This window comes from Phocoena sinus, chromosome 11 (assembly GCF_008692025.1).
Source record: "Phocoena sinus isolate mPhoSin1 chromosome 11, mPhoSin1.pri, whole genome shotgun sequence".
Taxonomy (NCBI): Eukaryota; Metazoa; Chordata; class Mammalia; order Artiodactyla; family Phocoenidae; genus Phocoena; species Phocoena sinus.
The window spans coordinates 70712665-70729623 of NC_045773.1; the positions used below are offsets into that span (position 1 = coordinate 70712665).

Genomic DNA, 16959 nt, shown 5'->3' on the forward strand with positions numbered 1-16959 from the left:
TGGATAACAATGAAACTATTAGGTTCCACACGGAGAGCCCCAATGTTCATCCCTTTTGAGGCTCAGAGAGGTAAAGGGACTTCTCCAAGGAAACACGTGGACGGTGGAGTTGGGATCTGGAACTGGAGTCCCTTGCCTGGTCATCACACCATACTGTGTTTTGCCCTAGAATGTTGATTTTAATGAGTGTTGATTTTTAAAAACATTTTATTCAAGTATGATAGCCATATAAAAAAGGGTATGTACCTTAAATGTTCAGCTTGCTGGATTTTCACAAACTGAGCACACCTGTATAACCGGTATGTGGGATTAAATGTAAATATTTTACATTTCCAACAAACCAGACATATTAATTAGTGCTGGGCCAGATTGAGAGGACTTTGGATCCCAAGCAGCTGATTTCGGACAGTAAGGCTGGGAGACTGGGCCGATCCAGAGTTTAGGGGCCCTGGATAGAGACTGAGAAGCAGGGGGGAGGCGGGGCGGGTTAGTGGTGTAGGGCTAGGGTCTGTGGTTAGGGAGGGGGCCCCACATTCAGGAGAGGATGGAGAGCGACGGTGGGGACTGCCCTGGGGACCATGTCCACCACCCCGCCCCCTTACGCCCTTCCACTTCCAGTCTTGGCGGCGGATGAGGCCAAGCTCGCGGACCCAGGTAAGCTGGTCAGAATGCTGCAGTCGCCAAGCCCCGCGGGCACGTCCCAGTGACTCAGCCCTTGCCGGGAAGGGGGAGTCCGCCCCGCTCCCCAGAATTTCCATACAACAGACTGATCCGGGCTGGCTCCCGGAGTTCCAGGCCGGGCCCCGCACCAGGCTGCGCGGCCGCGGGAGCCGGACCCCTCCTCCCGGCCCGGGGGCCCCCCACTTCCGGCCGAAGCCACCTGGCCTCATCGCGGGGACGCGGCCTCGGGTGGCGAAAGCCCTGGGGACCACAGCGGTCCTGGCCTCGACGGCGCCGCGAGGACCTTCGAGCGTCGTAAGTAGCGACTGCGGGAACTGGGGGACACCAAGGAGAGGCCCTGAGTCCCTAGCTCGGCCCCCGCGTCCCAGCCCCAGCTTCAAGCCCGGGCTGGAAGGCGGGACCGGGAGAACAGGCCTGGCGCCACCGTCGCCTCCCTAATTGCTCACGGCCCCTCGTGGTGGGGAGCCCATACTCGGCTCCGAGGAGTCCTTGGTCTAGCTGTCACCACAGCGGGCGGCCCCACCTGATCATTCCCACGGGCTCGCCCACCCCCACCCAGCGGGCCGCAGGCTCCATGCCCTCCCCCATCCTCGGGGACCTGCTCCCTGGGCGACGCTGAGGGTCCCTGAACTCCCCTCACCCCGACTCTCTGGCCACGGCTCCTTCCTAACCCCGGCCCTGAGGAGGGACCCAGCTCACAATTCCAGATGTGTCGCCGGGCTGCCCCCGCCGGGAGGGGCTCCCTGTCTCCCCTTTCCCGAGCGCCCGTAATTTGGAAGGCCTCGGATTCCAGTCTGGAGCCAAAAGAAAGGCTGAACTCGAGAAACTCTCTTTGCCTCCAAAGTTGGGTTTCTGACCAAATTCCCACGCACGGCTGGTGGAGGTGGGGGAATTAGGGCTGCTCTAGGACACGGGATGCTAGGTGGTCACTAACCGGATTTCCCGGAGGGACAACTTCTGGTCTGTGCCCAGGCTTAGGACCCCGGGGCAGAGACCAAGGGGGTGGGCAAAGGGTGCCTGAGAAACTTGATCACTCCCACCTTTGGGACAACGAGATTTGGGGGCCACAGATATTCAGGCAATTGGCTCGAGGTGGTCGTGGTCACCATGGTTTCTCTCTCTCTCTCGTTCTCTTGCTTTTTCAAAAACTTTCGCAGAGTTTAGGACAGGCGAAGGGGAACGCGCGCGGCCCCTTTTGCACGCCTCCCGGGGCGCTGAGCCTGGGAGGGGGGCGGGGATCTGGGGAGACTGGGCCCAGCTCCGAGAGCGCGGAGGAAACGCGCGGAGCCGGCTTCCTGTGGGGGCTCCAGCCGCAGCGCCCCGCGGACAGACATGTCCCGCCCAGGCAGCGCCGAGCCCGGCGCGGGGGAAGGGACGTGGGGGGGGGGGGGCGCCTGGGAAGGCGAGGAGGGGGCGGGGAGAGGGTGGGCCGGGGAGGAGGGGAGGGAAGAGGAGAGGCAAGCAGGGGAGGAGCGAGGGGGCTACAGGGAAAGAAGGCAGAAGGAAGCGGGCCAGCGGCGCGCGCTGGCGCCGAAATGGGAGAAAGGAGCGAGTGAGAGGGAGGGGCGCGGAGCGACCGCAGTGGAGCCGAGCTGCCCCTGGGCTGGGGCGCTCGCGGCCGTCGTGCATGGCAGGCCCAGCGCAGTGATCCCCGCGGCGCGAGAGAGCGGCGCGCAGCTCGCACGAGTAAGTCGGTCGGGGGCCGGCCTGGGAAGGGATGGGCGCACGGCTGCCGCTGGATCGCCCTCTGCCCGGCCCCCTTTTCCACTTTCGCGCGCGCGGGGACCTTCCGCTCCGCCCGCTGAGCCCTGTTTCCCGCAGGTCCCGGGCCGATGTCCCAGGTGAGTGGCCAGCGCCCCCCTCACTGCGACGCGCCCCATGGAGCCCCCAGCGCAGCCCCCGGCCCAGGTAGGACCGAGGATGGAGAGCTAGACTGGACGAGAGCCGGGTAGGGGGTTGGGGGCGGTGGTCATTCTCCCCCCTCCTCCCTGAGAAGCGGGGAGAGGGTTCGGGGAAGCTTGAGTGGAGGTGGAGGCGAGGAATCTGGGTATCGGGGACCGGGTCCAAGGAGAGTGGAGGGCTGAGGCGATGGGGGTAGGGCCCGAACGGAGGCGGTGGCCGCGCCAAGTTGGCTCCAACACTCCCCACTCCCAACACCAGACACACACACACCGCAGTGTCTGTCTGTCCGTCTGGGATTTGTGTCCCAGCCTTTTCTGCCCAGTGTGTAAATATTTATGGGGGCCTCAGGCGGGGTGGGGGTGTCTGAGTCTTTCTCTCCTTCCCTTCCCCCAACCCAGCCAGAGCCTAGTGCATCCAGAAAACTTTTGTCCGACAGGACCTGGCCCCTCCCCTCCTTGCCATTTCGTCTCGCTCGTCTTCCTCCCCACCGGGGCCCGGCCAGTCCCCACCACCCCTACCCTGCAGGGACGACACACACACACACACACACACACACACACACACGTTTTATCTCCTTCTCCGCCTCTATCTCTCTCTCTCCCTCTCTCATTCACTCTCCCCAATCAAGTGCTCACCACCCAAGTGAAACACCCCTTCCCTCAACTCACAGGGTCTGTAACCTCCCTGGGATTCCTGCAGGAGCCTCCCAACCCGGGAGGGTTTGTGACTTCCTGAGGGGGTCCAAGGAGGGGGCAGAGGGGAGTCCTGGGGCTGTGGCTCTCAGTCAATCCCCTCACCATACACATGTGAGCTGAGGCTCACAATGGACCACAGGGACAGGGAGAAGTCAGGAACATCTGGGATTTGTTGCGGGGGGCTGGAGGGGTTGCATGCAGGAGTACAGGCCCAGATTTCATGCCTTTACTCGCAGCTCTAGGTTAGTCTTATCTTCTGCCTTCCTCTCACCCAGCCCCATTCGCCCTTTCTCCCCTCTTTGAGTCTCTGAATAACGGAGGTCTGGTCCTGGACCTCTGACACTAACTCCCTGCATGGCCTTGGACAAGTTCCTTCCCCTCTCTGGCCTCAGTCTCCATATCCGCCCATGGGAGCTGGTCTGCCCATTTGGAGAGGCCCAGGTCTACCTGGTGTAGATGCTGGCCCTTTGGAGACCGAGGGCTGTGGAGGTGCGGGGTGGGGCTGGGGGTCTCCTAGAGTGAGGACAAGTGGGAGACGTTTGGTCAGGGGCCGGCATGTACGTGAGACTAGTGTGTCTGCTGTGCATCCCACCAGCCCTCAGATTCCCCCCTCTGTGGGGACCCTGGAGTAGGGACTTCTGGGGAATAAACTTCGCCAAGAACTGGGCTCCTGCAGCCTGGAGAGAGGGCTAGGGGCAGAGGCCTGGGAAGGCTCTTTCTCTGTCCCTCGCCCCTCCTCTCTTTCTCAGCCTCCTGCTTCTCTCCAACTCTCCCATTCTTCCCCTGCTTATCCATTTTCTGTGCTCTCGCCTCCACTCCTTCCTTCCAAGATCCTCGCCCCTGTGTGACCCATTTCGAGCCCCAGTAGGGAAAGGAGGGGCTGAATGTGCTCGGGGCAGGGGCAAGGGCCAGAGTGGGCCACTGGGAGGGTTAAGCCCTGGGCTGTAACTTGAGGCCCTCCAGTGCCCCAGCGAGCCCCCTCCCCAGCCTGGGCTGGGCCAGACAATGTGGCTTTCATAACACGAGAAGGCCTGGCTCTGCTGCCTTGGGAAAATGAGCCTGCTGCCCAGGAAGCCCAAACCGCAGGAGACCCAGCCAAAACCCCACAGACGCCTAAATCGGAGACCAGAATCCCCCACGCTCCCTGCTGAGCGTTGACAGAACAGCAAGGCCGAGGCCCTGCTGGCAAGATAGCCAGGGAGTAAGTCAGCCCCTCCCTCAGCCACCTAAGATGCAGACCGGGGTGCAAGGGGACCCAGGGCAGCTCTGGTTGGGGAAGGTGGCCAAGCCCGCACACCCTTGGCTCCCCCAGTGGCCTCTTCCCATCCAGCCCCGAATGCCCCAGGAGCCTGGCTCCCTAACCCACAGATTTCTGTCCAGCACTGTGGTGTCACATTCCTGCTCTTGGTTCTAAATTGAATTTCCTGGGGAATTGGAGCCTTCAGACCTAAAATAAAACCAACTGGACCCAGCCTAACTGGCCATCTCAGGCCCTCACAAGTCCTTAGCCTGGTGACCTGAGCCTGTGACCTGTGTGTCACAAGTGTGTATCAAACGAGTCCACATTCTTGCCTTCTTGGTGCTGGGCGCCAGCCCTAATTCTCACCTTCTCATTCTCTCTCCTCCTGACCTGGGGCTCCAGGCCCCAGAACTCAATCCTCAGCAACAGACATTTGCTAAGTGCCTACTGGGGGTGCAGAGACAGACTGGGGCTGCAGTCTGACTGAGGACCCGCACTTCACTCCCTAGTTACGGTTTACAGCAGGGAACCCTGGATGCTGAGTTCTCAGTAAGTGGCCACTCCGAGGAGAGACTATTGGCTCGAGGGTCAGGGAAGGCTTTCTGGAGGAAGAGGTGAAACTCCAGCTGGGTCATGAAGGATGAGCTGGAGTTGGGGAGAGGGGAGAGGTAGGACATTCTGATCAAGGGGAACAAGATAAGCTTCCCCTTGATGGGGAAGCTTGGATGGATTGGGCAGAAGGCCCTGTGGTGGCCTGGGGCCATGGAGAGGTCGGCCGGCCTGGAACATAGGATCCTGGTCCATTGAGTAGGCTGAAGATACAGACCAAGGCCTTGAATACCAAGCCAAGGATAGATTGGAATGTGGGGCTTTGGTCACTACTCTCTGAGCAGATCAGATCCTGGCCCTGTCTCTGCAGAGATGGTCGGAGCTCCAAAGGGGAAGGCTGGGTCCACTGTCCACGAAGACACGAGAGGGCTCGGCTGGAGGCACCAGGCACTGGAGCTTGGGGACGAGGGCCCTGTGGACACTTTCCAGGCTTGGAATGAACCCTTCCCACCTGGAAGAGGTCCCCCGAACTCCTTTCCATCCAGGGACAGCAGGCAGAGGGAGCGCACAGGGTCCGGCTGAAGTTTGGGTCTCTCTGCTTCGCTCTCAGGCTTACGGATTTAAACGTGACTTTTCCACCCTAGAACTCAGGGCATTGACCTGAACCTTATCCCATGTTAGGGATGAGAATATGTCGAGGCACACGGGCTCTTGCCTTTCTGTGTTTCCCCCTTGGAGATGGGGACTCTTGAGAGAAGTGCAGGGCTAGGGCTTCTGCTCAGAGACGCCACCAGCATGGCTGGCCCGCTGTGCACATTATTATTTTGTTTAAGTTTATTTATTTATTTATTTTTGGCTGCACCGTGCTGCTTGCAGGATCCTAGTTCCCCAATCAGGGATCGAACCCGTGTCCCCTGCAGTGGAAGCGCGGAGTCCTAACCTCTGGACCGCCAGGGAACTACCCCCTGTGCACATTAGAAAAAGGTGGCTCTGGTGGGGCCCCAGCCAGGGACTCCAGCCCCACCCCGACCCGGGGCAGATGCCTTCACACACAACTTGAGTTTCTTGTCCACACAGTGGCCCTTGTCCTTTGCTGGCCTCCCATTCTCCTGGAGTTTCTCCTCAGAGATGTTCTCCCCTCTGTGGCTGGGCAGGGGTCTCCTGGTAGCAAGAAGGAAAGCAGGGCTCTTTCCGTCTTTTGATGGTTGAGCACATGGGTCCCGCCTCTAGTCTGGTTTTTCGGCTCCATGTGCTTGCAGGGAGAGCCGTTTCTTCTCCAGCATCTTGGCGTCGGGGCCCCTGGGCAGCATGTCACCCGCAGACCAGGTCCTCCTGCCACTTCTTGTTCCTTCTCTGCCTGCTCCCACATCTCTGGGCCCTCAGCACAGTTTCCTCTTCTGCCCTCAGCGCTGCTCCCCCAGTGTCTGCTGGGTCCCCTCCGCAGCCCTCCCGGCTCCAGGAGGTCTGTCCCTCAGTGTTTCCAGGTCAAGATGACTGGACTAGATTTACTTTCCCCCCTGGTTTCCTTCCAAGGTCTGATGCTCACCCCAGAATGGCAGGTTTCCTGCAGGAGGGGCCTCCTTGGGACTTTGTCTGTGCTCTCTGTAATTTCGTGTTCCCACCAGATTCAAGGTCACCAGCCCTGTAGGTGACTTAGGAGAGACTACCCAGAGAGTGGCAGGCCACATAGGGGTAGGAGGGCCCAGGTGAGGACCAGTCTCCTAACTCCTAACCAGGCTTCCTCACCTTCCTCCCTCTTCAACCCTGGGGGCCAAGAGGCTGCAATCCTGGCTCCTTCCACTGCAGGACTGACAGGGTCACCTCTGTGTGCCCTGGTGACCTCAGGAGAAAGCCTGGGAAGTGACCACAAGGCCCACCGTGCCTCAGTTATCATTCTAGTCTCCCCTCGTTCATGCTGTAGCTGTTCACACTGGGCTCTTGGCTTCTGCTGGTTTTCTCGAAAGGTCCTTTTCCCCTTCTTTGCTGACTGATTGATTATTTAATACCCAGCGTAGGCATTGCCTTCTCCAAGCAGCCTCCTAGACACACACAAACACACACACACACACACACACACCCCTGGGGTAAGTGCCCACCTTCTGTGCTCCCACAGTTCTTAGATGCCCCTGCTGTAATTCTTGCCCTGCGGTGTATGTGACCGACCCCAACCCCGACAGAGAACTCCTGGGGGAGTGACCAGGTTTTCTCATTTTGGTCCACCCAGTGCTTGACGTATTGGGAGGTGCATCGTAGCTGTTACACCAAACAGCACAGGAAGGAAAGAGGAAAGGAAGGAAGGGAGAGGAGGGAGGGCAGGCAGGGGGATGGGCAGGTGGAAGGGTATGTGAGTGGCCCCCTGCATGCCAGGCTCTGCTGAGTGTTTCATTTACTCTTTGAAACCCTGAGGGACAAGCATGGTGAGCCCCCTTTCACACAAGGTGACCCAGTTCCTGGTAACTCGCCCAAGCTGGTATCTGGTAAAAACCAGGGCTTGGGGCTTCCCTGGTGGCGCAGTGGTTGAGGGTCCGCCTGCCGATGCAGGGGACACGGGTTCGTGCCCCGGTCCGGGAGGATCCCACATGCCGCGGATCGGCTGGGCCCGTGAGCCATGGCCGCTGAGCCTGCGCGTCCGGAGCCTGTGCTCCGCAACAGTGAGGGGCCCGCGTACCGCAAAAAAAAAAAAAAAAAAAACCAGGGCTTGGGTCTTCCAGCTGCTGGCTCAGGCCTTTGTCATTACACCACCTGCGAGAGTCAGCACTCCGCTTCAGGGCTTTGGCAAGACGCCTCTAGGGCCAGAGGCTGGAGCTGGGCAGCCCCCTCCCTTTCTGGGAATTAGGACTCAAGCCGTGAGCCTCCCTCTCCAGGCCAGGTTGGTCGTGACCCTCCACTGTCCTGTCCCGTCTGTGCTGCCGTAGACCAGGCTCTGGGCTGGGAGAGGTGCCATGGAGCAGGTGGCCTGGATCCCCCTTGGGGGTCATCTCTGCTTCCCTGCTCCCCCTCGTCCGAGCCCTGCGATCCTCCCAAAGCCATTTGACCTCTCATTAACGCACAGAGCTCTCAATAGGCCCAAGGAATGGATGGGGCTGGAGGGACCTGCCCCCTGCCTCCCTGGGCACCAGGGGGGGTTCCCAGCACAGAACTGCCACCGTTCAGGAGTGGTGGGAGCCCCAGCCCTCCCTGCACCCTGTCCCAGCTCCCAGCTCCAGGCAGGGTCAATGGTTTCCCTAGGCAGGTGGGAGCATGCCGGCTGCTCTCTGTACCACCCACGTGGGGTCTCTGGGGCCTCGGTCCCCCTGGCCGTGGGAGACCAGGGTCTTTGGAACAAGGACTGTTCAGGGGTCTCTGAGCCCGTGGATCGTCCCCCCCCCTCAGGATGTTCCCATCCCCCAGACCTACTTGCCCAACCTGCATTGATCCCTCTAATGGTCTCCTTCCCTACCCCTCCGCCCCCATTTGGAGACAGCTCAGGGAAGGAACCCCTATGTAAGGCCCTCTGTGCTCTGTGATTCGTTCTGTTACTGTTTCCAAGACTAGCTCTTGTCTCTCTCTGTCGCTGTGGGTGTGTCTCGTGATTTCTGTGTGTGGTGTGTACGGGTGGGCGCTGACCTGTTACTCTCTGGGTTTCATCACCCTTTCTCTTCATCTTTCTCTGTGGCTCCCTGTGTCACTCTCCTCTCCCTGGGCCCTTTGGTCTCTGTGTCTCTCTGAGTCTCTCATTTCTGTCTCCCCTGCTCCCAGTGCGGCCTGGGGGAGGGGCACCCTCTTGAGGCCCCTGTCATTCCCGCTGCACGACCTGGGGGCTGATGGGAGGCCCAGGCTGCACCCTGTCATTGCCCAGCCTGGCCCCTGGCCCCATGACCCTGGGCTTCACCCTTCCTGTCCACCCTCAGGCCTTCCCACGCCCAGTCACCTTTCTGCCACCCTGCCCCACCTCTCAGCCCCCAGAACTTTCCTCCCCTGGGCCCAGGGGCCCCTAGTCCTGCTGCTCAGGAACTGTAGGTGGCTCCATTTCTGCCTTCCGCCCACCCTGCACAGAGGGGCCGAGCCATTCACTGTAATTACATGTGGCTGCCATACGCCTCTTCCAGCCCTCTTGGGCTGTCTCCCCGTCTCTCTTCCTGCCCAGAGCCCCTCCGCCTCACCCCCCAGGGTTCTCTGACTCTTTCTCTTGCTATCATCCTCTTTCTCGGCCCCAATTGCTCACTGTCTGTCTCCCTCTTGCTCTGTCTGTACCCCACTCCCTCTCCATCGCCTCTGCCTCTGATCTCACCTTTATCTTTCTCTCCATCGCTGACTTTCGCTCAAGAGTCTCCTGCCTGTCCCGGGCTGTCTGTCACTGGGCGTCTAGGGCGCCCCCTCCGTGCCCAATCTCCCACATTCTGATGCACTGTCTGTCTTTGCTTCAACCTTCCACTGTGCCTTTGATTCTTTCTCTCTCCACGTCACTCTGGATGCCTGTCCCTGTCTCCCCATCACTGCCTGTCTCTTCTCTCCTGCGCTGTGTTTCTGCCTCCCCCCACTTCCCTTATACCATGCATCTTGGGCCCCACTCCCTGACGGTGCACACACAAACACACACACACACACACGTGCACATGTACACACCCTTGCTTGTTCACGGGCTGTGGTTTGGGAACTTTCTATTCTAGAGTCTGGCACTGTTGCCAGGTAGGGTAAGGGCTGTGTAACTGGTACTGAGTCCGAGAATGAGGGCTCACGGCATTCTGGGCCATGGGAAGGGGACCAGGGCTGGGCAAACAGGAGGGCACCAGGAAAATGTCCTTCAGTCGTCTGCTTTTTCCCTAGCCCAGACCCTATCCCTCCTGCCTGGGCTGGAGGTAGTGACAGGATCTGCTCAACCTGCGGAGTCAGCGCTAGAGGAGGGCTCCCTGGAGGAGGCGGCACCCTTCATGCCCCAAAGCAATGGTCCTGGGGCCTCCCAGGCCCTGGACAGCACTGACCTCGACATCCCCACAGAAGCTGTGACACGTGAGTCCTAGGGGTCAGGGGATTGGGATGGCAACATGTAGGGGTTGCTCTAGGGAATCCAGTGCAGATGGGCTGGCAGAAATGCCATGGGTGCCTGTGGGAGCCTAGCGGTGGGCTAGGACCTTGAGGTGTGGGCAGTGGAAAGGTGTAGGACGTTGCCCTTTCTGTCTAGGAAGAAGACCTCCACATACAAAATGATTCGGATAAAATTAGTTCAAAATGAGTGTGGACAGGCTCCAGGCGATGTGGTTCAGGACAAGAGAGCGTGAGGCCAGGGCCAGGGAGCCAGAGCCTGAGGCAGCCCAGCCTTCAGCGTGTCAAGAGCAAACCGGCAGGAGAGACACCCGCAGTTGCTCTCTGTAGAAAGGAGCAAAACTCAGCTCTATTCCCAGGTTTAGCTCAGTGTCTCCAAGGAAGTCCTGGAGGGGGAGAATTCGCCACTGTCACCCTCAGAAGCAGGGGAAGGGACACCCAGCATCATTTTGTGATTACCAGTAAGATCCGCAAAATCTACGGACACATCGGCACTTCCCAACTTTCTTTCCCTGCATGATCTTACGCACTTTCCAAATTGGCCTGTATGGAGGCAGCAGGATAGCTCTTGCCAAGCGCATTTTACAGATGAGGAAACTGAGGCACAGAGACCCACTCTCCCTGAACAGACTGCGGAGCTCAGGTCTCCTGGCCCAGTGCTCTTTCCTATGCCTGCCTGCCCAGCTGGCATGGCCGAGTGTGGAGCCACCTTCAGCCAGGGCATCTGGGGTAAGCTGGACTCCCTGGAAGTCAGGGTTACTAAATCCTGCTAGTGCACTGCCCTCCAGACACACACACCAGCAGAACTGAAAGAAAGAGGTGAATGCCGTGGTCACGGAGGAGGGGGCCTGGATGGGAGTTGGACAGACACCCCTGTGTCTATGGGCCCTGAGTGTTTGCTTTGTGACTCAGCCACCACGACCACTGCCACGGCCATGGCCACAGGCGAGCTCTGTGTCTGCCCCAACTTCCTGGGCCCTTAGCTCACCACACGCTCCCGCCCTCTGGTCACTGTGCCCATGTTTAGGCAGCAGGGCAGGGGGCACCGAAGCTGGCCAAGGACTCAGCCCAGTCACTCACCATGGGGCCAGGAGGTGGGGGCAGGATGATTCAGGCCTGGCCACTTCCCCTGGCCTTAGCCCTGTTTACCCAGATGCAGGCACCAGCCACTGCTCAGGGCCAGAGGCTCCCAGCACGGTCCTCCCCAGAGCCCTGTCTCCCATTGTATCCCTGACTCCCCGGCTTGTCCTCAGCTCCTTTCTCCCAATCTCCATCCCCTCCCCCCTCCATTTCCTAGCTGTGGAACCTCTGGCAAGTTTTACCCTTTCTGGGCCTCAGTTTTTTCATTTGCAAAATGGGCTAGTAATAGTAGATCTGTTTGATGCTTAAGGAAGTTACTACTGGGAATTGCTGGTGGTCCAGTGGTTAGGACCCAGCACTTTCACTGCCATTGCCCAGGTTCAATCCCTGGTCAGGGAACTAAGATCCCACAAGACACTCGGTGTGGCCAAAAAAAGAAAAGCACATAAGGAAGTAGTTACTACACTTAGAGCTCTTAACACTGTGTGTGTCTGGCACCTAGTCACAGCTCAAACCATGTCAGCTACTAGTTTTAAGAGTAGTGATGGTTGTGATAGTAGCAGCTTATTCCTCAGTCCCTTGCCTCCCAACCTCTGCCCGCTCCTTGCCTCTCTGCTCTCGGAGTCCCAGCTTTTAGCCTCCAGGCTGGTCCCACCTCTGACCCTTCGCTGTGTGACCTTGGACAAGTTACTGTACTTCCCTGGGACTTGATCTCCTCATCTGTAAAAGGAGGATACTGCCCTCTAGAGATACTGAGAACAATTTGCGTGCCAAATGCTCCGAACAGTGCCCGGCGTGCACTGAGTGCCCAGCAATGTGCTCCCACCATTACTAAAAGGCCCAGCCCCCTCAGTTAGGGGAAGCGCTGAGGCCCCCTTCCGCTCTCCTCAGCCTCCAGCTCCTGCCCCAGACACCCACTCCTGCCACAATCCAAACCCAGAGACCTGGCCCAGAGGGAGCTGGGGATCTAGACCACAGGGCCTGAGAGATGTAAGTGCCCCACGTTCACGTTTACTGAGGGTCCTCAGGGCCAGAGGGTCCCGCCCAGGAGTCAGGGGCCCTGAGCAGAGGGATCCTCGAACTCTTGTGACCCCTTCTCAGACTTACACACACACACACACCTGCCCTCATCTCTTGACACACACACACACACACACACACACACACACACACACACCCCTGCCCTCATCTCTTGAGAACAGAACCATGCCATCCAGGTGGGCAAACCTGAGGGAAGGAATGGGGTGTTTGGAGGGATCTCCAGGGCCAGCCTCCCCACACCCCACTGATAAAGCTGTTTTGTTTCCTCAGCCTGGGATGGGGACCCAGGGTTCCCAGCTTCTGGGGTCTCCCTGCTTGGCCTCCCTTTTCCCTTCTCCCCCTCCTCAGACCCAAGGGGCCCCTCAGCAAGCCCTTTCTGCAAGTGCCCCACAGAGGCTGGATGGGGCAGGGAGCTGGAGGTGGAAGGAGCGGGAGATAGGGGGCTGCTCTGAGGAGCCCCTGATTCCAGGGCCAGGGCATTCATCTCCAAACAGATGTTTCCAATCAATCACCTGGCACACGAAGGGCAAAAGCAGCAGGGGGCTTGGCAGGGGCCGAGGTGACGCTTAACTGCTTCCCTGCTGCCCCTCCACCCCCAACTGCCACTGCTCTCGCCAAAATCCCAGGACCCCAAGAGCAGGAGAGTGGATTTCACGTCGGGTAAGAAGGTGGGGTCCAGGGCCCTGAGCCTCTCCCTTTGCCTTCACCTCTGTCTTTTCTGGAATGAGCACGGACCTGGGAGTCAGGAGCCAGGCTCGACTCTGTGGCTGTTTCATGATGTGCCACTGGGCAAGTCAGTTTCCCTGGGCCTCAGTTTCCCCATCTGCAAAATACAGATCAGCTAGATGACCTGTGGTGTATCTAGGAACAAAGCAGGCAGGATTCAAGCAGAGCCCCGGGAGGCTGTGCGGGGACCCCCACCCCCACCAGCTCCCACTTCCCCCATTGCCCTTTCTCATCATCTTCCTAGGCCAGCCTCAGGGGAACCCCTTGGGCTGCACCCCATTAGTGGCGAATGGCTCTGGCCACCCCTCGGAGCTGGGCGGCACCAGGCGGACAGGGAACGGTGCCCTGGGTGGCCCCAAGGCCCACCGGAAGTTGCAGACACACCCATCTCTAGCCAGCCAAGGCAGCAAGAAAAGCAAGGGCAGCACCAAGTCTGCTGCCTCCCAGATCCCTCTCCAGGCGCAGGAAGGTAAGCACCCCGTCTCGCCTCCCTGTGGGAGAAGCCTCCAAAGCTGGCTTCCTCGAAGTCTGATGCAGGGGCCAGCGGCAGCATCTTTGCAAGGTTGCCCGTTAGACGTGCAGCATCTCAGCCCCACGCCAGGTCCACCAGATCTGAACCTCTGGGTGGGGCCCGGGAGTCTGGGTTTTAACAAGCCCTCCAGGGAGTCTGACGCAAGACGCTTAAATCAGAGAACCTTGCAGAGGACACATGTTGGGTAAGGTAGGGCACGTGTGAGTTCTCAAGGCCAGCCCCTTCTCATCCCTACTCTCCCAGAGTTGCTCTAACAAGAAGTGGAGCCATCTGGGCTCGTCCAGCTTAAGCCACCTCATTTCTGGAAACAGAAATTTTCCTTGAGGAACGGTGGGGGCTGCAAGGTTCAGTGGGAGGTCAGAGCACCCAGATATACCAGCCATTGTTCCTGCCACACAGAGGTCCTCTGAGGGACTGACCTGGGCAGCCACGTCCCCCTCCCCACCAGGCATCAGTTCAGCAGGGGTGACAGCTACCTGTAGCCCAGTGATGCTTGACCTCCACCCCAGAACTTTTAAGTAATTTCTGCCCATGCTGGGGGACTCTGGCTGGTCCTCTGCAAACCGGATTCAGTGTACACATTTGCACACAATGTGTTCATTAACTTTCACCCCCCAGAGCAGATTCTGCCCAACAGGCTTGTTTATGAAGGGGGTGTTCATGCATCTGAAGTGAACTGGGCATCTGCTGTGAGCCAGGCACTGTGCTGTGTGCTGGGTACCCAGGCCATGGCCTCGTAAAGCTCTCATCAGAGAGATCCAAAGGTAATCACTCTGTGATGTGATAAAAGATAAATGATGATAAAGTGAACACAGGGGGACACCCACAGCAGCCCAGAAAGCTGGGGAAGGCTCCGGAGGTGTCTGAGCAAGCCTTAAAGGATCCATTGGAGGATCTAGCCGGGGTGCCTTAGCACAGAGGTGAGCACTGGCTAGTGTGGCTAGATTTTGAAGTTCCAGGTGAGGAATGGTGGGAGGTGAGACTCCAAGCAGACCGGGACTCCTGCAGTGGAGGGTACATAGTAAGCTGCATAGTGGGTCTAGACTTCATCTGGAAGACAGTAGGGAGCTTCGAAGGGTTTTAAGCAAGGTGGTGACCTCATCAGATTTGCACCTGAAGAGAACTTCCTTATCCAGTTTGCGGATAGATGGCAGGGGTTCCAGCTCTGCGAGCCCCCATTCCCTGTACACAGGACTGGGTGGGGACGTCAGAGCCTGTATGGTGATGTGAGATTCCCACAGGACCAGCAGCCTCGAGCCAGGGGCCCGCCTGGTCAGGGGAACTGGACACTGCCCATGGCCCGACCCCTGGGAGGGGTGCCAGCCCAGCATCTTGGCAGCACGCCAGCGGTTCAGAACACGGGCTGCTGAGCCAGCACCACCGCGTACCAGCTGGGTGCGCAAGGCAGGATCGTGTGTGAATTCACTTCCTGTGTATTTACTCAGCACCCACGATGTGCCAGGCACCGGTCTAGGGACCGTAACAGCCAAAGACGCCGGCCCCTGCGGTGCTTGCCCTGTAGTAGGTGGGGAGAGCTGTGTAAGCCGCGGGAGGTGCTAAGTCCTGGGCGGGGAGGCAGAGCAGGCACCGGCAAGGGGGTGGGTCTGGGGCCCGGCAGTATAAAAGAGGGTGCTCCCGGAAAGCCTCCCCGAGAGGGGACATTTGGGCAAAGATGGAGGGGACAGAATGAGCAGAGCACGTATCTTGGGGCTGGAGCACCGGGGGGACAGGGGGCAGTGCCTGCGTGACCAGGAGTAGCCAGTGTGGCCACAGCAGAGGGATCTGGGGAGGGGCCGTCGGAGCTACTGGGAGCGCTTGGGCTTTTCCTCCTGTTGAGGTGGAAGCCATTAGAGGGTTCTGAGGGCAGGAGGGGTGGAATCCAACAGAGGTTTTTCAAGGGTCCTTCCGGCCTCCGTGTGCGGAGTAGGTGCGTGCGGGCCCGGGAGCAGTAGTCAAAGGCAGGGAGCGGGGAGACCAGCGAGGACGCAGTTGCTGTCACCAGGCAAGAGCTGAGCAGAGTGGTAGGATTCTGGAGAGATTTTGGAGTGACTTCTCTGTGCCTCAGTTTCTTCATCTGTACAGAGGGGCTAATGCAGCCCCACCTCAAGGAGTCGTTGCAAGTTTAAGTGAGTTTAATTTGTGCCCAACGCTTAGAACAGTGCCTGGGACACATCGTCCCTCCGTGTTCGTTAACTAGATGACCGAGGGTGGTCAAAGCAGGGACTCGGGATCCAGGCTGCCGGGGCCCAGACCCTCACTCCACGTAACTCTCCGTGTCTCGGGGTCACCTGGATGGTGGGAGCCGGGGGAGGGCCGCGCGAGCGTCATCTCCGCACTCAGCGCACCTGCCGCCCGCGGCTGGTCCCGGCCCCTGGCCATCTCGCCCGCAGACTGCTGCGTCCACTGCATCCTGTCCTGCCTGTTCTGCGAGTTCCTGACGCTGTGCAACATGGTCCTGGACTGCGCCACGTGCGGCTCCTGCAGCTCCGAGGACTCGTGCCTCTGCTGCTGCTGCGGCTCCGGCGAGTGTGCCGACTGCGACCTGCCCTGCGACCTGGACTGCGGCATCCTGGACGCCTGCTGCGAGTCGGCCGACTGCCTGGAGATCTGCATGGAGTGCTGCGGGCTTTGCTTCTCCTCCTGACCCACACGAGGCTGGACCGCCCCCTCCCCCGGGCCTCTCCCACCCTCCCCAGCCCTCTGGGCACCCCAGCCCGCTGAGAGTGCGGTGCCGGTCCTCCTTGCTGGTTTCCCTGGACAACAGCACCTAAGACCTGGGGGGAGGGGGGACCGTTCCGGCTCAGCTGCCAGGGCTGCAGAACACTGTGAAAGTTGGGGGAGGCGGCCGGGACATGGGGGAGGCTGGGGTGCTGGGGCTGTGCGCTTTTCTACCTCTCACTGCCCCTGTGCCTGCCTCCCCCCTCCCCTGCCCCCAGGCTTAGAGGACAACAAAATGTGAAAAGAGACACCCCACCTGACCTCAGCCAAGCCCCTCCCCGGTCTCCCCTCCTGTGGGGCCTGACCCATACAGTGACCCCAGAGGGCAGGGCTGGGCTCGGGCCCAGGGTGGGGTGGGAGGGGGGAAAGGTATAGAAAAGACTGGAAGGGGAGAGGGAGGGAATGGAAGGAAGGTCTGTTCTATTTGTTGCTGTAAATAAAGATATGGGTCCGTCTCACATGTCCTCAGGACTCATGAGTGATGGCCATGAACCACGACTCTGAAAACCAAACACTCCCACAACCCCCCTACAAAGTCCCCAGATGGATGGGGCTTTCCTGGCCTCTGAGGTCCCCTCCCTTGTTTCATGTTCCCCCCTGAGGGAGGGAAGGAAGACGCGTACACACGCCCCACCTTTATTTCCTTCGGAGAAGCCCAGAAAGGGAAGAGTTAACCCTTGGCATAGAATTAATTAACAGCAGATGTGTTCAGGTTTTGATTAATTAATCTCCTGCTGACTCCTGCTTCTCAAAGCCATAATGGCTCCAAGGCG

At 59.4% G+C, this 16959-nt stretch overlaps 1 protein-coding gene across 1 annotated transcript; it reads left to right on the forward strand.

The window, feature by feature from the left end:
• The first annotated feature begins 2179 nt into the window (after positions 1-2179).
• MDFI (MyoD family inhibitor) lies at positions 2180-16550 on the forward strand. Its single transcript, XM_032649108.1, has 5 exons — positions 2180-2367; positions 2503-2589; positions 9874-10056; positions 13181-13405; positions 15859-16550. Exons 2-5 carry the CDS (start codon positions 2514-2516, stop codon positions 16110-16112), a joined length of 738 nt encoding a protein of 245 aa, XP_032504999.1. The 5' UTR covers positions 2180-2367; positions 2503-2513; the 3' UTR covers positions 16113-16550.
• The last annotated feature ends 409 nt before the right edge of the window (positions 16551-16959 follow it).